This window comes from Limanda limanda, chromosome 10 (genome assembly GCF_963576545.1).
Source record: "Limanda limanda chromosome 10, fLimLim1.1, whole genome shotgun sequence".
Lineage (NCBI taxonomy): Eukaryota > Metazoa > Chordata > Actinopteri > Pleuronectiformes > Pleuronectidae > Limanda > Limanda limanda.
In genome coordinates, this window is record NC_083645.1 from 18,527,893 (window position 1) to 18,553,302 (window position 25,410).

Consider the following 25,410-nt stretch of genomic DNA (forward strand, 5'->3'; position numbering starts at 1 on the left):
CCATTGACTCACCGTCTTTGGCAGGGGACCACCTCCCACACTTGACTCGATACTGGATTTTGTTCTGATAACAGCTATTTGGAGACTCATTAGCTTTGGCAGGTTGGCTGCCCGTGGGTACGTGTGTGTGCATGTGTTGTATATGCATCTATGTGTGCTCGTATATTATATCATACACAAGTGGTTGTGTGCATACATCATGCTGTGTGATCATATCTTCCTCTTGCAGACGGCTGATGGAACAGTAAGGTGGAATCACAGACGACTGCCCCTTCTAAACATGCCATTTTTGGAATGCTATATTCGGCTTGTGGTGATGCTGTCTGCAGCTTTCTTTCTGAAACGTCAGACGTGACGTGCGATAATTGAGCTGCTGCAAAATAAGATTGGCTGCAGGACTTAGTCCAAAAAACCATGAAGCCACACCAACGATCTATTTTTCTGAATCAAAATGATATTGCGGCTTCTCTTCCATGAGACCTGCTGCTGTTCAAAGTCTTCACACTATTGAGGACTCTGATAGTCAGTCACAGGGGCTTTTATCCACCTGCCTCCCGTTCACAACAACACTGGGTATGATTCACCCATGAGAGCTGTGGGGTCATGGAGCTGGCAGACACACCTTCACTCACACTCACACTCACACCACACAAAGTCACTACTCAGTGACTTCAGAGATTACATTGAGTTACATACATTTTCTGAAGGGTTACTCTAACCTTAACTACTACTACTTGACACGACGCACACACACACAGATAATACATTTCAATTTCCATTAGTCGACCTAACAAATCTGCAGCCTCCTGACATCATTTCGCTGATGATTCATAACCATTCACATGAGTGGGAAAATAAACCCTTTTTGTTTTTCAATATTTTTGCTCATAGGGCACCTGAGGGGCAAATAGAACATTGCCCGTCTTTGTCAGTTTTTTTTTTGAGAAAAGGAGAGATTCGGTTATAGGATTTTAGTAAAATATCACCAATCATTCCCATCATTGTTCAAAGTCAGAGGAGAAGCGAGGGTCAGCTGGTTGGAGGACAAGAGAAAGAGAGAGAGACACTGTGGCCTGTAGTTTCACGCTCTTTGGGAGTAATGACAGCACATCGCTGCTACAGCATTAGTCATTCTGAGCTCGCTGCTGTCTGAGCACTGGCTATTTCACACACCGTTTGGTGCCTCTGATTGAGATTTCTCCACGTTATTAAGTCTCTCACACACACACACACACACACACACGCCCACACACACAAAGATACATACGCATACACAGACAAAAAGAACGCAGGGGCCGTGCCGTGTGAAATCCGACAGTATGCTTCTAAGCTAAATGATGTCCTTCACATGCAGTTAAATTAAGAGGTGACAGCCTGTCGAGGTAAGCTTGTGTGAAAAATATTCACCAGTGTATTTGTTGCGTTCCATTCAGTAATTTCTGTCAAAGTTGTCCCAAGTAATATCAGGGGACAGCTTATTTTAACTACACGTTAGGAACAAATTGTACTTCTTAAATAACACACAGTTTGAATGGTAACATGTAAAAAAGCTCTGCAATCATGTAACTGTGTGATTGCTTTTTCATGGCTTACGTGTTACAGATAGTTGGACCTAATTGCCTCTGCCAAAGATGTTAAGTATTCCCCCCTGTCTGGAAAAAATACACAAAAAACTAGTAAAATGATTTCCACAAAACCTGGTGGAAGGATTCGGTATTGTTCAGGGAAGAATCATATTATTTACATTATATTTATGAAGTTTGCATTTAGTCGTGAAGCAGCAGATTGCAAATATAAATCTAACGGAGGAGAGTGATACAGAGCTGCACTTCCTCAACAATTTGTATCACTATCAGACAAACTGTTTCAAAGTGCCTGGCGGACGCCCAGCTCCTGAAATGGCTTCAATTCTGTGTGTCAGTGCCATATTTAACTTTTAGTGATGTATAAAATAGAATTGTGTTGCTTTGGCTCTGGCAGTAAAAAAAGCTCTGTCGTTACTTCCTGTGTGAATATGGCAGCGCTGATCAGCAGCAGACGAAGACTTTGAAGCCAGTTGTTAGAGGTTAGACTACAAACGCCCGGCATGCTGTCTGCTCCTAATTATTATTTTTTAGCATTTTAAGGTGAGGTGGAGCGGGGGTGCTTTAATGAGGCGCATACTGACATACAGCTCAGATTTTTATATTAATATTCCTAAATTGATCTTTTGAAAAAAACATGTTCTGTTTTCATTGCTAGTAAAAAGCTCTGCCAGTAAATGACGATTCCATAATATCTTTTTGTCTTTTTAAACTGAGGATAAGATCCAAATAATGAAGCAGCACAGATCATGATACTTAATGTCTATATTTCACAGATCTAATGTAGAGAGGAGCTCCTCACTGAAGCGTAGCTGCCACAGAGGAGCTCCGGGCTCTTCCTCTACACTCAGCCAGCTTGTTGGTCCCCATGAGGGAGATCATCCTGCTTTGCCCGCTGAGGGAAATAATGGCACTTGTGTCCTCCAGTTTCAGTCTACTGATTCTTTGCTTTCTTGAACTGAACACAGCCCTCTGGCTCCGGAGCTGCAGCATAAATCATACAATCATTGCCACGGGTCTGCCAGTCAGCCATGACTGTATCACAGCCCCCTCCCCTATTGGAAACTCCACTGACTGATGGTTTCCTCTTCTGCAATACCCAACCCCCATTCTTAACATACACATTCTCTCTCTCTCTCTCTCTCTCTCTCTCTCTCTCTCTCTGTATCTTGCACACACACCCTCTATTACGTATGTGCAGTCTCCATGGTAACGCATGGTATCACTATGGCACTGGTGGCCCAGCATGCTGCAAACGACTGTTGAGGCAGATTTACTGTACCAGCACACACACAAAGAACAGACAGCCAGCAGAATGCTGCCAAAAGGCTGAATGTGTTCAGCTTATCATGATCCTTCCCCTCTCCTCTGATAATATGTCACTTCATCTCCTCATTCTGCATCAAGAGGGTCAAATAAAATGATAAAAAAATATTATTGTAGTAAGTGAGGTAAGGTATAGAAAAATATGAATTTAGTTGGACGTTAAATGTCTCGATATAATCAGTGGCAGAAAGATTTGCCCTCTATTAAGTACCATGAGCAGCTTGACCTCCCCCACTTATTCAGTGTTTGCCCTTGGAGGCAAACTCTTTTTTCCGGCTGAATATAAAATATTCATTAAACTCTGGGTGTTGCATCGACAGCCTCAGGTTATTAGTAAGAAGAGATTGCTTTAATTGTTTGGCTGTGTTTAATAGTAGAAAGGTCATCACAGTGCTCAACCTTGGCAGCGCACAGGCTGGTCTCTCTCTTTTCCTCTGGAGGTCTGCTCTCTAGTGACCGGATATGGAACCAGCAGCAGGGTGCTGGGACACTGTGAGTCCACTGGAAGTCCTGCTGTCCTTGATGGTTGTGTAAATGCAGACTGACTTGTGTTTTTCATAGAACAGTTGGATTTATATGGATGATTAAGTGCTACCTCTGTGTCTCCTCTATGGCAACAGTTTACTTTTTTACTATCCTGTTTCTGAAACACGTGGTTAAGCAATGAAGTGTTAGAAAGTAAATCTAACCTGTGCTGGGTAATGCAAACATATGGTTGTTTTGTTGAGAAAAATTATCTAGTAGTTATTGGGCATTCTGCATGATTGTTTTACAGGACTCCTCTCCCCTCTGTGTGTGTGTGGGTGTGTGTGTGTCTGTGTGTGAGTGTGTGTAACTCCAGTACTATGAAGGTGCCCCTGGGAGGCCACAGTAGACTGGCATTGTGGAGCATTACAGTAATTAATACGCCGCTGGTACATTGCCATACAAGCAACCAAAGTGTGTGTGTGTGTGTGTGTGTGTGTGTATATCTTGGTTGTCTCTCTTATTACCATTATTTAAATCAACTTGAGGAGTCAGTTACAGAGGTCACTTGTGTCTTTGTTGAGACAGACACTTTTTGTGGGTTAGGAGATTATGTTATTATTGTGTTATCTTGTATCTCGTATCTGCAAGGTCAAAGTTCAATGGCAAATGAGCACAATTGAGCCAAAGGTGTCAAATATTCATACACAGTCTTTTTTCACTTTTCAAAAATGACAAAAAAGATAAAAAGGACTAGGGCTATATTTACTTCAAATAATTTTGAATATAAATCGTGAAATGTGTCAAATTTGTACTATTTTTAAGACCTTGTTTATTTCAAATAAGGCTCAGCCTTCTACTTGTCTCACCAGCTCCACTCAAGCCATTGTATGATATTTTCTATCTTTACTTCTCCATCACTGCTTGGCCGCTGCTGAGCAGAGTGCTGGTAGCCGGACGGACATAATCAGGCCTGCACACATTGGCACTTTGTTTGATATCATCTCAGGTGTTTGATTCGTGTTGCTACAATTCAGCCGGATTCTCATCAGCTCCCTCTGTCCTCTTAACTGTCGGTGATAAACCCAGTCATCCTCCTAAAGAGCCACACTGTCTACTTGAGTGATGGCACCAGTTTATCAGTGGTGGGACAACTGACGCTAAAACTGGTATCTGCCTCTGTGAGCAAGCAGGTCGGGCCGTTTGTGTTTGCTCACTGCAGAATTAGAGGTTTATAAAAACATTATTTTCCCTGCATTTATTCAGATGTCAGTTTCAATCACATAATATGTTAAGCCTGCTGTTATAATAGTTATAGTGTTGTTATTGATCAATATTTTAATTACAATTTGTTGATTTGTATTTGCCTCATGCATTTTTAAGACATTAAGAGTAAAATCTCCCTTTTTCAACATTTCATCATGACATACGGCATTAAACACTTTATTTTGTGTTGCTTGAGGTACATTATTGTTGTTTTGCCTTTTTTGCGATAGCATAAACATTCCACTCTTTATCACAACCAGTGTTGCCTCTGTGGCTCCGGCTGTTTTCCAAGAGGATGATGAATATATAAATCCGAATTCAACCTTGCAACAACCTCTGGCTTCCATCTTTTCTTAGCGTGTGCAGGGTTAAAGGTTAGACTCCATGGAGAACATCAATGGCAGTGAAAGTGAAAACAAATACGTTTATCTCCACAGTGTACTGCATGCTATTTAAGCCACATCCCTTGTAAATCAATATATTGATTTACAGCTCCATTAACAATTTATATCCCTATCAAGTGATTTAGATGTACAAGTGGAAACCATAAAAGTAAATTAAGCTTTTATGAGGGAAAGTACTTTGTTGTGCATGGCCGACTGCATTTAGCATTATCCCCCAGTATCATCTAATCTTAAATACAAACCAGTGTATGAGCCAAATTGTAAAGTGTCCTTCAGCACAGACAATACATAATATATGGATAGTTAATGGTGATGTTCATATGAGCACAATGATCTCTATATTAAATCAAACCCATCTTCAAGTATATGTGATAAAAATAGTCAGGTGCTAACTTAATGTGAACAGAGCAATGTTCAAAATTGTAACTTTAAGTTCTGATGGTTTATGTTGACTTTAAAAATGAATAAAGGTTTTTTTTTTGGTGCAAATGCCGCTGTTGATAGTTGGTCCACTTGCTCCATCTAGTGTTCACATGCGCACACAGCCAGTAACCTGACCCACAGGAGTGCCGGCCAAGAGTCATTACATCTCAGAGCTCAATGTTCAATCTGTTCTAATTGACGGTGCATCTGCAAAGAGCTATAAAACATCATCTGCATTAACTTAGATTATTTATAAGAGTGATATAAAACAGGTGGAAAAGCAAATTAACAAATGTGCTATTTATTGAGATTGATTTATGTCGTAAAGCTGAAAAAAGCACCCGTCATATTTGGTAAATTTCAGCTGGATGATATACAAGCTTCCTTTACAGTGCTTTTTTCTATCTTTGTAAAAAAAACAACACTCTGCCTAATGCACACTGTTGTCTCAACCGATTGTACATCGATAGATTTCTCTGCAAAGTGACCAGGCCTGTATAACCGGTTTAGTCAACGCATTATCGGATCATTTTACATCATTTTTTTTGTAACATGAGAGCAAAGTCTCTGGCCGGGAAAGGAAGTGCAAACCCAGGCTGTGTTTTCGATCACTTTCTCCCTCAATCTGGCCCCGATGCTCGGAGCATACAGCAGCAGCAGCGGCAGCACAGTGCAGGGAGCAAACCTCTAGATTAATCTTTAATGAGCTTTTTTTCGGAGTCATAATGGCACGTCGCTAATGTCCTCTAATGATCTTCCTGTTGATGGCCACGCCTCGATGCTTCCTCTTTTCCACCGCGCCTCTAACAGTTGTCTGAACTTTGCTGATTTGCAACTAGACCATACTCTCCCACACTTCACTACGCCCGGGGACTGCAACTATCACTGCAAGTCACTGCTTTTTGCCATCACCCGAAGCGAATCATGACTTTTCCCTTGCGAAGAACAGTGTCAGGTATTGTTGCTGTGCTATTTATATTTACACTTTGCATTTGTTGTGTTGTTGTTCGGCGTCAAAGGATGTTTTAAGTGTGTCTCACACAAAGCTTCCTCACATCTATTGATATAATGTGTTTATGGTCTTTAGATATGTTGGTAGTTGTGTCTGTGTGTGTTTTATTTAGTTAAGAAATGTCAACCTCAGTGTTTTGCGTAGTGAACTGTCGTGGAGCTCTCCGTGGTGCTGAAGTGAAGGTGGCCTGAGATAAACAATTTGAGCACCTTTCAGTTGTAATTCAAACTTTCACTCTTTTTACTATATTTTCTCAACCTTTATTTTCAGCTTCTTCTGTGCCACACCTAATTTTAACCAACACAAAATCCATATTCTTTGTTTTTCTTCGTAATTTTAAAATTGATATGCATGATACAAAGCCACATCAGGAATCAAGTAGACACAAGGTAAATAAAAAAAACAAAACAGAAATAGTCCACAAACAACCAACAACAATAACAATGTTTCTAATACAACTAATAAACAGAATAATAAAAGTCCAGCATCATAGTCATTGTATTGTGACATATGATGAGCTCACATCCTGTTTCTTGCTGAATAAATACTCTGTCCAGGTCTGTGTGGTCAAAAAAAAAAAAAAATCACAATCTTTCGTTCGACAGTGCTCAAGTATAAATCAGATGAAATTAACTAAATTTCGAAGACAGTTTTGTACGGGGACAGTAGGTGGCAGTATTGGTTAGGCTGTAAACTGTGGTCAATTCATGACGGAGGGAGAGCAGAGGAGAAGTGGAGCTGACAGTCAGAGGGGGGGTTGGAGAGGACAGAGAGACCGAACATAAACTTTGCTCTGCGAGTTATAGGCACTAAAATAGCGTTGAACTGACGTGCATACATTATTTATCAGTAGGAGCCTGGTATAAATGTTGTATGAGGATATATACATCTTAAAAAGGTGAAAAACAAGCCATTCATACACTGTACTTTTCTTAAGCTACAAGTAAAATCAACCGGTCTCCGAGTACATAAATAACACGTCTGACTACCTTCTGGAATATCCCTCACTCGTTCGTTAAAGAGATCACTGAAAAATAGTTCATAAATAACCAAATATTTTCAGTATCAGCTTTATTTGGTGTTCTATCTTAAAGTGAAAAATAGAGATGGTTACAAAGCGGCTGAGCTGCATCAGTAGTTCTTATCTTTTTTTATCTAATAAAATATCCAGAATTTGTGGGATGCTTTCCTCTTTTCTCGCGTCTCTCTCCTCTTTGACTCTCCAGCGCCACCATGATGCCAACTACGCCCATTTCTTCTTGAAATGTGTTATCCCATATGACAGCCCATATGGAGATAATGTCACTGTGCACATCGACTGGGTTTATGTGTCACTAGTGAGGATCCCTGTCCTCCTCCTCCTCCTCCTCCTCCTCCCCTCCACTGCTCATTCCCCAGGTTGGAAGTGGGATGCTCTCAGCAGAACCGCTGAGTCTGTGCTTTGCGCTGCGCTCGGATACAGCTTCCACGATGAGGCACCTCCTGCTTTTACCTTGCGCTGCCTCTCCTCAGCAGAAGACAGAGGAACAGATGGAGGTTCCTCAGTGAGTCGCTCACATCCTCGTTGGCTTTCTAACACGGGGTGGAAGTCTCTTCTCCTGCAGCAGCAGGGGGGGGTTTAGGGGAAACCCAGAAACGAGAGCACTGCAAACAGGTGTTTACATCCTATGGCTGAGCACTGAGCTTCCTTCACGACGGCCTGACTCCTCGAACACCGTCTGCACATGTACTTTAGAGACATGATGCAAAGCCACTAAAGCAGAGTCTGGGTGCGTGCGTGATTGTTGAGCTGCTGAGGAGATGGTCCAGTTGGGGGAACATGCGGCGCGAGGCGGGGAAAGACTTTGCGCAGCTTCACGCTGGAATGTGTGGTTTTCATTTTTTTTTAAGTTTCACTTTTGTTCACGGACGCGCTACGGACAATTCCTGAATGACAAGTGATTCACCTGGACATCATCTAACAGGCCGCACAGCGCCGCTGGGACTATTTAATATTGAATTCTTCATTATATACTTTGTCATTTAACGCATCGCTGTAGTTGCCTCAGATTGTTTCCACCGCGCCTGGACGTTTTCCCCTTCGGAATCCAGTTTTTCTGGATTCAAAGGGAGTGATCATTTCCAAGCGTGTTTTTTCCAAACCGCTGCCAAACTGGCCATGGCTGCAGCGATCGCCAGCTCCCTCATCAGGCAGAAGAGGCAGGCGAGGGAGCGGGAGAAGTCGAATGCCTGCCGCTGCGTGAGCAGCCCCACTAAAGCCAAAGGGCCCTGTGAAAAGCCCAATAAACTGAACGTTTTCTCCAGAGTCAAACTCTTTGGTTCCAAGAAGAGGCGACGGAGACGACCAGGTCTGTGGTGCAGTTTCATCAGGCTAACACCATAACTAAATCTTTATCTATTAAAGGGTTCTAGTATATTCCAAAATGCATCTAAATAACATTTCAAATATATCTTTGACATTTTATTAGATAATCAACGCTGCCAAACTTGGTGGCAAAATGAGGAGGCTCCCTCGTGAAGTTTGTCCACAGAGAAGTGACATCTGGCTCCTCAGGCTGTGCTGATGCAAATATTAATTTCAGTGTCTTGTTATTAAGAGAACTGGACTAAATACACGACTTCTCATTTCTCACTGTTCAATTATATACAATTAGCATGTTTATGGTCATTTAAAATATCTCCTTCATATGTCTCTTACATGGATTCATAGGCTTCCCAAGACCAATGTAAAGCTCATTTGCATAGACAATGCATTGAATGTACTTTCTTAGTAATATTTAAGAGAGAGCGAGAGAGCAAACTTGATGATGTGGTCACAACTTGTTTTCGCAATGTCGAGCAGACAACGCATTTCCTTGTATAAATCACAGTTATTTATTTCCGAAAGTCTTATAATATATTTAAATGAAATAAATTTTTACTAGATTTTAGATCTCCGAAATAAAATGATAACTTATAACACCAAAGGGATGAGTTAATGTATCCCTCAACATATGACAGGAGTGTGTCTCTGTAGCAGCCACTCCCTTACAAATCCAGTGCAGAAGTCGCCACAGTTGCACATCTGATCTAATCACATCTTCCTCGGGGATACTGCACAGCCATACGAGATTCAGCTCTTTGCGTTTTCTCCCAAACTTTATTCGGCTCCAGCCACTTCATACGCGTCCAAGTTGTTTTATAACAGTACCTGGAGGTTAGGGTGTTTATGCAACAGCAGAACTATAACAGTTTGTGCACCGCTCTCTCTTCCAATATCCATTTCTATCCTGTGGAGGAAGCGATAAGCGCCAAGTGGAAGGCGTTGTCTGAGTGTTACTTACAGATGGGGCCGCACCAGAAACAAAATCTGGGATCTTTGGAAAAAGTGTGGATTAGTATGTACCTCTGTCTGCTTATGTCACAGTCATATGTTCTTCTGTGTTCACAGTACATGCCAACATATGTAGGTCCACAATTCTAAATGCACGACTCAATAAACACAGTTCTTCTTGTCTCAATGTCATAACCATAATAAATTAACATGATTTGACTACACAATATGCGCCTGAATAAACCATCTCACCAGCAGAAGTAAAGTTAGTGAGGATAGGAACGGCAGGGCTGAGAGGGTAGTGAGATGAAAGGGTAGATGAGGTGTGGTTAACCGCAGTAAAGGACACTCCACCAGGGACAGTAACCAGGGAATGGAGAGCACTTAGCTCTTATCAGACATTACACTGATGTAACACAGGCCGGCCGCTTCAGAAGTAAATGCTCTGCCACTTAAAATTATTGTCTCTTAGACTTACAGATGCTTGATGTAATGTTGCCGCCCTAATAGTGTAGCTTGCTCCCTTTTTATTGGTAAAACTATTATTTTTTTTATTACTCCATAGTCTTGCCCTTGTTTTAAGAGAGACTGGGGAAATGCAGCTCCCGGATTCTTAATTCTTCATTTAGTTTAGTTTAGATTGTTCATGTGGCTTTATTTTCAAAACTGCACGCATCAAGCATGAAATTACTCTCTGGAAACCAAGGCAGCTGTTTCTGACATTTTTATCTCTTTTTATTGGACAGATCATTTGCAGTAAAGAATCACGGCAAGAATGGAGAAACAGAAAGAGCGGTTGACACGCAAAATTTGTCTCTGACGAACCAGATGCCCCCAAAGCCATTTCAGACTTGATACTATCTGTTGTCGAGCCGTAGGGCAGACTGCTTTAAATCACCTCTGTTCCCCGTCTTCCCATCATATCAGTTTCTACGAACACTTACTTCAGTGTCGGATCTTTCAGTTCCATTAAAATATATAAATAAATGTTATTTAAATCGTTTCAATTCCTCTGTTGTATTGCTTTATTTGTTTATATATCTGATGGAGAACAAGAATGAAATGGTGCTTGGAAAGTGGCTACAGATCAGCAGGAGTCTGAACATGATATCAAAACCAGACACATCAGTCCTCTTGTTTCATAAAGCAGCAAATCCCATAACTGTAAGTGGTTGAGCTAATGTGAAACCTGTCTTAACCAGAATCTTCCTTTAAGACTATATCTTAAAAATACAGGATTCCGTTAAAAAATATATAATTATTTTCCAAAAGGCCATATCTCGAAAGCTGAATTTCATTCGTCTGACATGATCTTGAGTCATTGCTTGATTGACAGGTGTCTCAGCCCATCAGTCAGTCTATTAGTTGTGTTGTTGTTGTTTTCCCCCCCACCCCTGCTCTACTCAGCCATCCTTCTCTTTGACTAAATTGGATTTTGCGGTTCCAGGAAATGGCGACAAGCAGTACATTGAAACTGAAGCTTCAAAATGTCCCTTTGCAAAGTGTAACATCACGTTGCTACAGATATATTATCAGCTGTGTGTGGTTTCATTCTTGTATCTTCCCTCTCCGTTTCCTCTCTAACTCTACAGAGCCCCAGCTGAAGGGGATTGTGACGAAGCTGTACAGTCGACAAGGTTTCCATTTGCAGCTGCAGGCAGATGGAACCATTGATGGAACGAAGGAGGAAGACAATGGTTACAGTAAGTGAAAATCCAATAAAAAAAATGTTACCATCACTTCTGATCATTTCATTAATTATTGGATTAAAATTAGTTAATATTATAAAAACACTGCTTATCATGGTTATTTAAAAATACATGTAATCTAAGAAAGGCAACTGATTTAGTGAACTTTGAGATAACATGCAGATCTTCCTCTCACCAGGACCGAATGATTGCTTGAAGAGTAGGTCCACATGAGATTTATTTTGTTAGTTCAAACCTTCTAATGGAGTATCGACACATTATCAACATTAACATCAAAGTCATGACCACTGATCTTTTTAAGACATATTTTTATTGGGTTTGATCATATCCACTGAATCCTCTCTGAATTGCTGGATTTGTACAGATTAAAGAGAAAAAACCTGAAGCGCTGCCGTACTGTTTAATCTGATCTAATCAAAGTCATTCTGTAGTTACCTGACTACAGAACTGATAATTGGCTTTTTACTCTCCTACACACTGGATCTGTGGCGAAAGAGCCAGTTTGATCTTATACAATGTATTGATGCATCCCTACCACTGCCACTACACCCACCAGCACTTTGTCTTCTAATAGACAGAAAACAGAGGAGATCACTGGAAGATTACCAGCACGGCCACTCGTCTGGTATCAACGCAGCAGAAATTAACCCGTTTATAATTAGACAGCGCCGTGAACACCACATGCTTTTAAAGTTTTGGCCAGCGCAGTTGTTAGTGAGGTACATGAAATCAACTTTGACCTCATTACGAAAAACAACATTGTTGAAGGAAATACAGTGTCTGCATGGCACCCTGAAACGGCTTTGATGTAATACTTAGTGTGTAATCCCAAAGCTAAGCAGATGTAAACACTTTTGGAGCTTCTGAATTAGTACCTCTGTTTTCAATTAGCCCCTTGGGGGAGATGGCGTGTGTATCTTACATATAAATAGCAGCTCTGGGCAAGTGGGACGTTGCCAAAGCAGAACGATACTTTGTAATTTGTGTGCACTTAGTTTCCTTAATAAAATGATAGCACAGTTAAATAAGACACAGAGCAAAAGAGATGACAATATCACATAATCGCGCACAATATTATACTTTACATCACATAATGACAACCCCTACTCATCATGGATCAGATGACAAAACAACTGACCCGCAACGGCACCAAAATAGTTTTGGAAGAGAAAAATTAAAGAGTACTGGTGAATAGGAAGAGGAGAAAGAGTGAAGCTCTTTGCACTGCTCCAAAAATAGCGTTGTTAGGCACTGGGCGCACTTGTCTCCATGGTGACGCAGAGCACAGTCCTCTTGGAGCTTCTGGTGTCTTGTGATGGTGGTAGAGGACCTACTCTAATGCGCACGTACACACACACACTCACACACACACAGGACTTGATCTTTGCTTCTGTGGCTCTCTGGGAGGACACTGGCCGTTTGGCTGCGGTGATAAAGTTGTTTGATATTTCTGTGACATTTTCATTAGGAGAGCAAACAATGTTAGAAATAACGAATCCAAGTCTCATACATCATATATAGAGTGAGCCATTCTCCTGCATTACATCACAACTGAGTAAACTCACTGTGTATCTGGAGACAAAAAAACTCTGAGTTGGAGGACTTCTCCAAATCCTTCTCCTTCAATATGAAGGACTGTTTAAATCATAGCAAGATGTTTGATTTATAAAATAACTCAGAACTCGTCTTTATTTACATTTAATAAAACCCATTTTTTCCAGTTTATTTTCAGCAAGATTTCAGCTACAGTGTGTTGTTGCACAAAATTAGGCAAAGAAATTACACATTCTTCTGTAATATAAATCATACCAGACATAATATGCTTTGCAGTCGAATTACATTTAGCGCTTTTATGCTGAATAGTCTTGCATTATTTACCTAGTTATTCAGTCTGACATTTTCTTTAAGTAACCCACTTTCCTTATGAAAAGAACCAATGTGATTAAACGTCAGACCACAGAAGTGTTGTGTAATGTTGTCTCAGCAGATTCGTTTTTAGCTCTAAAACTTTATCGTGCTGTCGTATTCAGGCTTCTCTAATTTCAAGCATGCTGTGCCCACAGTGGAAACAGATAGGACAAAAGTGAGTAGCTCTTACTGGGAACATTCAGGTTGATTTCCACTCTGTATTGGTCAGGATTCCCAGACTAGTTATTGGGTGGAAGTGACACTCGGAGAGACAGAGGACAAGCAATCGTGATAACTGTCGATCAGGCCTCCCCCCTCCCCCCACCATCTGATGATTCAATATGCTTTTCTGCAGCAGGAAAGTCTGTGAGTGGGTGGCAGCCCCGGCACCCTCTTCAGTGTGCTCAGGTGTTTATAGGAGCCAGGAAGTAATTGAGTTTCCCCTCTTGAAAATCTCCATCAGCATATCGGCTTGTAATCCTTCTGAAATGAAGAGGTCTGCAGAAGTGTGCGTGTGCCTCGTGGTGGGAGTACAAAGGGAGGAAACTCAGTGAGGAGCACAATGGGAGAAGGGAGTAATAATAAAGATTGATCATCAAATCTAACGCTATATTATATATTATAAAAAATACATCAAAACCTATATTCACACAAATTCAAAGGGATTTTATCGATAATTTAATGAGCCTGCAAATATGAGTTTGCCAAACTAGAGAGAAGAGAGTTCTTATAAAAACACTCCCTCATCTCCTCTAGCACTGCAAAGCAGGAGTGGATCAATCTGAACAATGGTTGTGGAGAGTGTTTGCTGGATAGTGCCTGGATGTGTAACCTGTGAGCTTGAATTTCTGGCAAGAAATCGATTAGCCTCCGCATTGCAGCACCGAAAGTAACTTCCAAAAAAGCTGCAAAACTCAAGAAGACATTCGTCAAAATGAATAAAAACAAATCAATTGTATTACAGGCTTTTCCCTCCTCTCCGGTAGAATCTGTACCAGTAAGGTGTAGTTGTGTCGTAATGACGGCAATTGACTGTAGTCAAGTGATCATTTAGACACCCTACACAAAGTATAGATCATACAGTGCAACCCATAAATAAAGATATATTGAAATCTGAATTTAATTTGTTTCTGGCTCAATGTCAATAAATCCATAAATCAATTGGTTTGCCAGCTTAACGAATGCACAAGATTAATGTACAGTACATCTAAAAATACTGCAGATATTGAGGTTGTAAATAGCAGGTCTAATCTGTTTGAGATATACAGTTTACTGGCAGCTTCTGTGGACATAGCTGCCAAAGCAGGCATCACTAAATATACTACCCGACAAAAGATAGTGTCAAGACAGTGTGTGTCTTTCCCCAGGGAGCCATCTTGTGATTGCTGAACTATTAAAGTGTATATGACTGTCTGTGCCTATGTGTTGGATAAAAAATGGCTTTTAATGTGACGTAAACCAAACTGTATTTTGGAATATAATTGACAACAGTGGTGGGAAACGGACATTCAGTGCATGGCCTGTTCCCAGAGGACAGGTAGATAGACTTATCGGATATCTGTCTGTTTTGATAATATTTTGTTGTTATGGTTAACATTGAAGTTTATTATTCACTGACTATTACATTATTTCAAACATCTCCTTTGGGACATAAGATCAGACGAGAGTGTATATTGAGAAAGATCTTTCTTGTGGCATGTTAGGAACCAAAAAAAACAGTAACAGACAGAGAAGGATGGAAAGATAGAGGGGGAGGCGAGAGGCAGAGAGAAAGCGAACTCAGTAAACCAAAGAGCCAGTGGTTCTGCCTTCCTGCTGAACCCAGACTCTGCAGCAAATGTCCGTTTACTCCACCGAGTAAATACATTAACCATTCCTGTGGCTGTTGTTTACAATGAAAGCCTAGAGAGAAGCTGGTCCGCAGTGTTGAAGTTAAAAGGGCAGATGAAATAACCCATCAAAAAGCCACTATAGTGCACTTTGCTCAAAGAGATCTGCAGATAGGAATCTACTAAGTGGTCGACAAGCGGACCTACAATAGTAAAGGCACAGTGACTAATGTGAGGATTGACTTCCGTTTCTCCTCCCTCTAAAATCAGAGGCTCTCTTCCAATGTGATAATGTAAAGTCTTTATTATCGAGAATAATGCTGTGATGTCCTGTCCTGTGGGTATTTAGTGAGTGTCCAACAGTCAGAACAATAGGCCAGAAGTTTTCTTTTTTGGGGGGGAACAGAAGCTAGGCTAGAGATTTTCAGGTGGACGCTCATGTGCTTCCCTCTATTCAGCCTGTGCCTTGCCTGCCAGTATCTCATGAAACACACATACACACAAACACACACACACACACAAACAGTACAGACCGACATTAATTAGATAAAGGTGTACTTAACGGACCAACTGGGCTTCTGTTGGCTCTGTTGTTAACAGACTGGTTTGTGTGTGTGTGTGTGTGTGTGTGTGTGTGTGTGTGTGTGTGTGTGTGAGTGTGTGTGTGCGTGCGTGCGTGCTTGTGTGTGTTAGAGCATGAACCTGAAGTGCACACATGAGCGTGACAGTTTTTTATCTTCCCATACTCACATGTAATGCTGCATTACAGAGTGAGCACTGGTAGGTCATTTAGACAGCAGGGTTGTCAGATGACATTAATTTCATTATTATAAATACTAAACAATTTTTTTTATAATTTTTTTTTTTATTATTATTTTGGTTCATTTACTTTTCAATTGTTTTAAATAATGTGTTTGCGAAACACAGGTTTAACTGAACTGAACCGATGACGTTGGTTGTTCGTGTGTCAATACATCAAATTGTGAGCGACAGCAGCATCTCAACAGTGTGTGTCTGTTTTTGCGTCATTTCTGATTTTGTTCCTTCGTTGCCACCCCCGGGAGAGAGCAGCTGAGTCCCTGAGCTTATGTCTTACCTCTATTTGTGGTTTGGGTTTGATGACTCACTCTTACATTCGGACAGGGACAAGATACACTTCCACCTTCACCTCACATGGTGATTACGACAGTTGACCAGGCAGAGTACTGAATTTCTTTCAGTAACATTTGTCCTGTTCTGGTTTGTGCAGTGACAGTGTGTGTACTATGTTACAAACTGCTCATTGCTACATCTACCAAGTATCTATTACAAAAAAGTGTGAGTGTGTTGAATGAAAATGAAGATGTACCATGTTTATACTAACTCTCTGCTGTCCATCTCTTTCAGCCACGTTCAACCTTATTCCAGTGGGGCTGCGAGTGGTGGCCATCCAGGGGATACAGACCAAACTCTATCTGGCTATGAACAGTGAGGGCTTCTTGTACACATCAGTAAGTACAATGTATTTGTGCATGTGTGTGTATAAGATGAGGTCCTGATGTCGGTCTACTCCAGCAGAACGTTGGGTCTCTGACAGATATATAAGTTACTTTGTTATTAATATCAATATGATATGTGAATTACCGCAAACAAATACAAGAATTCCATGAAATAAGAAATTGAAATCAAACATTATTCATTACGCATCAATGTTAATTATCATTATTTATACTCAAACCTGGACATTAAATCTCAGTGAGTTTTTTCCTATTTCTGGGCTTACTTCCAAAGATGATGTCCAAACATTGGGGTGCCAAATATGTCAAGGGAAACTGGCAAATCACCTGAAACAGCTGAGCTGTCTTGCCACCGCTAAAACACCCATTTTTTTTCTACTGTGCATAACGCTAGTTCGACCTGCAAATTTAACATTGAAATACATTTCTTTCTTGGTTTTGGGGAGCCAAAGAAGAAAAGAAAATCATGCGAGACAGAGAGAAGACATAAAAGTAAAGGCAGAAATGTTGATGTTGGTCTTTATATTTGATTGATTTATTTAATTTTAATAAATGGAATTTAATCTCAGACACATCATCATAAACCTGATGAAACAGCCTTATCATTTTCTGATATATTTCGTTGTGAATAAAAAAGTTTAAGTATTGTGTAAGCAGGTGGAGCAGTGGCATATCTGACCGTGGCAGCTGGCTATTAGTCTTTGATGGAATGTGCAGGTGTATGAATTATTCAGTTCCAGGCCGAGCAAGGTTTCTGTTCGTCTTCCTCCCAAATGCCACCTCTGCATTGTGTGGCAGCTGTTGCAGAGAAGACTGACAGGCTGGTTGGATGTGCACCCAGAGGGCGTGCACACACGCAGTCACTGTTGACAGACAACCCTCATAGTCGAATTTGTAAAGATCGTTCCGTGTGGTAAAGGTTTCAGTTGGCAGATTCGATGGTGATTGATAGAAACAAGCTGAGAAACAGCCAAGAAAACCTAATGATCTAGTAGCTTTTCTGCTGCTGACAAATGATCTGTTACGTTCTTCGACAGTAATGTGATGAACGCTGAAGGAAAACTGGCCCTCTGGTCTAAATCTCTCTTTCCCCCGAGAAAACAAACACACAAATGCATTAATAAATGGGGTTAATGTGCCAGCTCTCGCCAAGCATGAGCTCACTCAGATACACTTAATGTCAAGGAGTTGCAAATGGTTTATTTGGTAAAAGAAGCTCCGCCCTTTGGGGAGCTATCAATCCAACCCGAGCACCAACAAGGATTTGGATGAAAGAACTAAAGAACCCATCAATGACATTTGCAGAATATAAAATAAATAATATATATAAGTAAATGTCACTGCAATGCATCTAACACAGTCAAAAATAAGTAAATCTGTTCAATAACATGGAAGAAGTAAAATGCTGCTCATCCAGTGTGTCAACATTTATGCTTGGAAACAACAATGCCACTCAATATGGTATTTGTGTCACCAAAATAATGACAACATAATCACAGCAGCCTTTTGTGATCATCGTATGTTCTGCCTATAATTACACTTTAACGAGTGCTAGCAATTGTTTGACAACATATCAATGTGGGTTGCCCCAGCTAAGCAGGCCCGTGGGAGAATATACAGGAATAATTGACATAAAACGTACTGTTTAAACCCCTTCCAACACACACACATTCATGCACTCTATTTAACATGGCTCCCCTGCAGGCCACAGCTCCCAGTGACTGATTTTAACGATATGAGCTTGGCTGTCAAGTAATTAAGCACATGGAGCAAGCTGTAGGATTTATTTAATGAAGAGGGATGCTGCTGGCAAAGGCTGCACAAGCAGTAAGAAACTGCAGTAGAAGTACCGGCCTATTTCTGAACACCCTTTTAATACTAAGGTTTGAGGAAAAGGAAATGCCAAAGAGTAAAATAGGTTTCAGTCTTGCTTTTGTCAGCTGCACTTCACTGAAACAGCTGTTTGCCGTCTTCAGTGACATCTTAATGCACAGTGCAACAGGGAAGTCATCTATTTTGAAACTGTTGGAGTTTGTGAGTGCTCCCTTTCACATTGGAGATGACAGTATTCTAAAATGAAAAACTTCTTCATGCTCATCTCTGTGATAGTTTCTCAGCTGCTTTTGTAAATTAAATTATTATGTGCAACTTGTGGTGTGCACCAAGGTTCCTTCTCAGGTCCCATTTGCTTTGCTTTTTATAATGTTCCACTCAAACTGATAATTAGACCTTCTTCCATTTCTTGCCTCACAATGGGCCAAGTGAATTTCAAGATGAGACAGAAAATATTTTTTTCTACCTGGAAGCCAATGCATTTTAAGGTTGTGGTTTCTAAACTTCTTAAAGTCAATCCTGTTGGACTTGACTAATGTGTTGTCAAGGTAGACACCATTAAAAACACAACTTTAGATTGCCTTTGTTTAGTTTAAATTCTGACAGTGTACCAGCTTTTTAATGTTGTTTGATTTAAGGCACTTTCATGTCCTTCAATATTATAAGTACTGTATAGTACAGTGAAGATGAACTATAACTGATTGCTATTCTATACTATGTTAATAAGTTTGTGACAATATATGTTTTACTTAAACGTATATTTTACATATGTCAAATATTTTGCATTCTTATATTCGATTTTAAGAATTGAAACCACAATTTGAAAAGCAATACAATCAGAAAGCATGATCAGAAACTTCTTGCAATCATTAGAATTTGAGTTTGATCTTATTTTCATCTAAAACTGTATTTCTCTAATTTATGTATTTATTCTCAGTTTGTTTTTCTTGTTTGTTTTTTAGTCAGCATATAAACTGCAATCCCAGAAGAATACTGCCGGCATACACTATATATAAGCATACAGCTATGCTGATAGGGTATTTCCATGTGAAATACCGTATATTTTGTAGTTGTGGAATTGCAGGAGTGCAGTAGGGGGATGGGTTACAGAGCTTTTAGTTTCAGCTAAATCAGAGAGAGAATTGAATTGAATGTGTAGCTGGCTTCCTTATAGTGGCTGTCTTGCTGCTATGGCAAAGTTCTGCCGTGAAACCACACATTTAACGAGCCAATAACAGGTCAGTGTTGGAAGGAGATTCCCAATCAAAGTGGAGAGACAACAGATGACGTATTGGTTGGGGGGGATGGAGGGCTGCTGCCGGGATCTGAGTGTCTTGGATTATTGTACACGTGTCTGCATAAGTACGTGCATGAATGGGTTTAATAAATATAATTCCTATGATTTACATGCTTAATCTAATCTCTTTAGGTATTTTGAGAAATATTGTACATACTAAATTATAAATATGCGTAGGTTTAGAGCTACATTGCATTGCATGTCATTTAGCTGACTCTTTTATCAGAACCGTCTTCCAAACAGTGCATTCAACATCTGTGAGAGGCAATTCAGGGTTCAAGCCACCGACCCTCTGGTTGGAGGACGACCGCTCTACCCCTCAGCCACAGCCAGAGTTAAACTACTGTAAAACGTTTTCCGGTGTTAGAATTAATCTGAGTGTTTTAGAGCACTACAGAGCAAACACTGAGTCACCTTATATGCATCTGGTGTATGTGCATCAGCTTGAACATATAACGTGTTCTATGTTTAAGAGCAGATAACATACTCCAAGAAAAAGAGAGGGAGAGAATTGAGGAGTGAGAGAAAGAGTGCTCTTGAGTGGGTGAGGCACAATGCACCAGTGAAAATATATTCATCTGTCAGCGTCAATGTGTGGGAGAGGAAGAACCAATTAATATGTGTTTAACTTTACTATGCTCTGTTTTCCTGTTCGCCTGTCGACTTCTTAAGAGGATATGGAGGAAGTTTGCATCACAACTACAGAAGCATGTTCTACTCCAGACAAGATATATTTACATTTGAGAGGAAGAAAGTAATAATGCGGTCGATATTTCTAATGAACCTGAAGAAAATATATTATAGCACTAATTTGCATAAAGTGAGACGCTTCACAGTCCATACATCCGTCCCATTAACGTGAATGTGATATCTCAAGAGTGACTTCCTTCAAATTTAGTACAAACATTCACTTGGACTCAAAGATTAACTAATTTGATTTTGGTGCTCTGAGATAAACGGTCAAGATCACAATGACCTCAAAAACTGTTTTTGGCCTCTTAAATTACTACTTGAGGGAATTTCTTCAACTTTTGATCATTTCTTACTGGGATTAAAAGATAAAGTGATTGGGGAATCAGTGGTCAAAGGTCAAAGAGCAAAGTGAACCTTATATAAATCTGGAATAAAAGTAGGTAGAAATATTCACATGGAAACTGCACTGGTTGGTGGAGACACACAACCGCAGTGCCATGATTTTAGTTTGATATATTTTCATATCAGTGGGTTTATTTTTAGGTCCTGAGCTAAGTAGTGTCCACATATCGTACATGGTGCCTTTGAAGTGGTGTTATTAATTTCCTAGTCGGTCATATTTGAATTAGTGTGAGTCAGTGAGGCTCCAGTCGAGTCTCGTCTAGACTGCTTTGTGTGAGTGTAAAAGGGAGAGTTTAGGGCCCTTGGGTGAAAACCTTCACCAGGCTAGCGATGAGATTTACAATCTCTTTGTACCTAAAATACCGCGCCAGTTAAAATCCCTGCAATAGTCAGATCCTACATTACATCACATCCTATAATGAAAAGAAAGGTAATCTGGATAATTCAAATAAGTATACAAAAGAATGATGATGAAGTATATCTAAAAAGGCTGCTAAGATAAGCAACCACAGCTGCATTAAGCATTTCCCCGCTAATTTTGTCCAGATGTTGGCATAAATTATGCTTTCAAAAGGAGGCTTCTGGAATATATTTTAACAATTAAATGTAAATTTATTGTAAAGTTAAAGGATCAATAATGATACAGATGGAAAAAACACTGTTAACTATGTACTTGGCTCACAGCCATAGCTTTTCAACCAGTCCAATGCTTCTGGTAAATAACCACTGCTGTCGGGTTTCACTCCACTGAGCTGTGTCATTAACTAGTTTGTGGTGTTTGTGCTTGTGTGTGTTTGCGTGTGTGTGTTTGTTTGTGTGTGTGAGAGGGTGTTTTCCACTAGCTTAACCCGCTCCCAATTTATTCCCAAACAAATACCATGAGTGTACTTTATCTATAGCTCAAGAAAAATAAGGTGCTTTTTAATCCATTTCCACTCTCCTGAAAAGACAGACATTGAAAAGCTGGATTTAGCTCGATTTCTCTTCACTACACAGCCATAGGATTAGCTTTTGTAAGTCTCCCAATCATTGATGTAGCTTGTAAAGACACAAGGACAGACATCAGCCCTGATATCAAATTGGCATAATGGGTGTCATTCAAGTTTCCACGTGGCAGTTGAATACGCACAGGGCAGCGTGCAGCATTGATTTGGTTTGAAGGTAAAATCTGTCCAATATGTTGACAGCGTTCGATCAAGAAAACATTATTCAGCTGCAATTACTCAGAACGCTTTTGAGAGTTCATCTTAATCAATAGTGTTTACTCGACATGAGTTTATCTTACGGTTTCCCTCATCACTCTTGAAATGTGTAATACACCTAAGAGTACAACAGGGTTTCTCAGTATAGGGAGTGTGTGTCTGTGAATGTGTGTCTGGCATTTTTTAATTCATGGATAATACAAATGACAGGGGAACCTTCTTAAGTACGTTAAGTGCATCACTTGCATCATCCTTTACATATTTCGTCCATAAAAGGCTTTTGTTGGATCATAAAGAGCTCAGGAAATACTGCTGTAAATTCAGCAGAGATTCCCCCTGGCTGTAAAACACAAGAACCTCCTCTATCTGTCTTTGGTCTTTGCAAATGAGATTAAAATTCACGTAATCCGACTGTTAAGATTATTTTTGTATTATTTATGTAGTATATATTGTACAAGTATATATACAAGTGCACTTAACATATGTTGCACTGAACACTAACATTTTAAAAAGAACACAAGGATTATGTCCAAGAAGGAAAGTTTTTCTTGGGCAAACTACTTGTTTTTACTATAAATTAAATCTAAAACTGCAATTTGTATAAAATAATCCCGATAATTTCAGGATACCAAACTTGAAAAATAATTAAGTCTACTATGTAAATAGTTTTCACTAAGATAAAAACTATACAGCGGAATCCTTGATTTCTTGAATTACTGGTCCAACATAGAACGGCATAAACTAAATCTCATGTTGGGACTGTATGAGGTTACAAAATGGAGATGGAACAGAAAATGAGACCCTAAAGTATTGAATCCCCTCTCCTCTTCTGCACTTATTTGCTCGTATGAGACGTTTATGAAGTTAAATAGACACACTGCTATATCTCCACATGGATGCTTTAGACAAGAGGAGAGAATGAGGAAAGACAATCTCCTCATAGCTACAGAAACAGGGGTCATGCATGCAGCTCATCAAAGTCTTTATTGCATAGAAAATACCAGAGCTTTCCATCTCATTTTCTTTTAACCCAATTGGTTTTGTACAGCTCATAACAGCAGTATGTGTAATGTACACAATGCTGTGTTTTTATCCTTTTTTTCATTTTACAAAAAGCGCTTGCCTGGTCATTATGTAAGTAAGGCTGCCAGCTGTGCATCATTTGAACAAGAACATGTCTTATTTGCATATTTCAAGCAAAAGTCCATGTAGTGTAATGGGATCATTAAAAGTCAATTTAGCCAAACCAACCCAGAGAAATGAGGGAGGGAGATGACAACGCAGATATTATTTCCTTGCAGCTAATCTCCTGCATTTTCTATTTCTAAAGTGATTTCCTCTCTCTCCATCTGGCACTGGAGTCATGATTAAAGTAATGTGTGTTGTTTTCGTTGGGAGATTCATTTCAGAGAACAATAGATATGCTATTGACTGAAGAGGACACAACTGGAACCCATTCAAAAGAATCCGAATGTGTCTGTCTATCACAGCCCTGTTAGACACGAAATGGGGATCCCCTGCCATTTTGGCCCCTCCTTGTGTCAGTCTGAGCGCGGCTGTTGTCCACAGACCAAGTCCAATGCAGCAGTTTCTCGCCAGCAGCCTCTCCTCCATTTTGGCTCTGAATGTGCCTGTATCTGTATGTGTCTGTTTATCAATCGACTCTTATTTTTTGTCTAAGGTGAGTGAAACCAGCCAAATCCACATAAGCTCATTATTATAGGTAAAACAGAACTCCTGGCTCGGGAGCTGGCTCAACAACTGAGCAGCAGTTGTACGGCTTCTGGCTGCTGCGTATCTGAGATGGATGCTGCCCAGCTTTTCGAAATCTGCTGCTAACCGCCTAAACAAGAAAATGTCTTAACTGGAAATTTTCCGTAGTTTGCCATTCACATATGAAGAAGCTTCGGCATGAGATTGTCTGGATCACAACAAATGCCATCAAAACAATCAGTCGGGAGGCGGCGCCTGGGTAGAGCACGCACAGGGCAGGACATATAATGTATTTGTATTTTTGTTTACAGCACATCTACACTGGTGTTAGTTCTTATCCCCAAAATCTCTTGAATGTTTTTGTTTTTTTTCGCATTTGACATCTTCATCTGCCTGTTCTACTGTATGCCACCTCTTTTTTATCCTGAGATATTTGTAAAACTATTGTCCAGACATCATACGCAGGGTCTGGCAGGACAATTTCCAGAAAATGTCCAGAGCAACTAACTCAGACACAGCTCCTGAAGAAAATGTTTGAAAACTGTCCAAACTTCAGTGCATGTCTGAAAGCAGCATAACGAAGGAAACTGGTATTTTCCCACTAAAAAGACTCAGATCATGGTTAATCTGATTCCATCTGAGGTCTACATTTCCTTCATACTGGACTGGAAGAACAATGCCAAGGTGCCTGTGGGAAGGACCAAAGCAGTCTTTATTTCTTAAGGAAGCTTTTTTCTTTTAATTAACACAGAGAAGCTTTGCATAACTTTAACAACTCGGTTGTTGTGACAGCAATATTGTTGCAGTCTGTTGGGGCAGAATCACAAGACCTGGCAATGCAAGCAAGATGAAAATGGTGATAAAAAAACCCACCGGGGCTGTGCTGGAACTGCTCTTGAGCTGTTAACATTCTGTCTTGGAAAAGATCTTGAATCCCCTCCAAGATTTAGTAGTAAAACAGAAGAAATCTTTCAGTAATGGCTGAAGGGATTTGTATAACCTCTTAAAGAGGTCCCACACCAATACCTGCAAAAGACTACAGATCATAAACTCTGATTTATGTCCTCAGTGGCTTAGTGTTCATCACATAACAATAAATTAGTGTTAGATAGAAGAGATAACATTTCAAGCTCGATTGGTCTTAATCACATCGATGCTGCCTTACACTGGTTCAGCCACTACATCAAAACCAGTCAACTGATTTAATGTTATCGCATTTCGTTGTCTATGAGCTTTAGTTGACCAAGGAAGGCATTTTGTAGAGTAAGGACTTTGGATTTTGTCCTCTTACACTTTAATGTACTTCACTTGCTGCAGCCAGTACAGAAAGCAATCAATTAAACAGAACAATCATATCAAGTGCTGTTTTAATATATATTTGACACGATAACAACCTACTCTTCAAGGCAAGAGATACTTTGCGTCTGGTTCTAGATCAGTGATCAGGATGATGAACGATGGTCAACTGGTCTGTTAATGCAAGTAGGTCTAGGGTTTGTGTTTTGAATTGGTTCTGTGATTGGATGTGACAATAGG

The 25,410-nt window shown here is 40.1% G+C and overlaps 1 protein-coding gene across 3 annotated transcripts in view; it reads left to right on the plus strand.

Moving 5' to 3' along the window:
* The window catches only part of fgf13a (fibroblast growth factor 13a), an 86,194-nt gene that overhangs the window by 55,947 nt on the left and 4,837 nt on the right, over positions 1-25,410 (plus strand). Inside the window, exons 1-3 of one of the 3 annotated variants that reach the window (XM_061079807.1) lie at positions 6,392-6,422; positions 11,385-11,495; positions 16,625-16,728. In XM_061079807.1, the coding sequence (XP_060935790.1) occupies positions 6,392-6,422; positions 11,385-11,495; positions 16,625-16,728 (246 nt within the window). Of the gene's footprint in view, positions 1-6,391; positions 6,423-8,637; positions 8,828-11,384; positions 11,496-16,624; positions 16,729-25,410 lie in introns of those variants that run through there. The other 2 variants (XM_061079806.1, XM_061079804.1) reach the window with 2 other exon arrangements.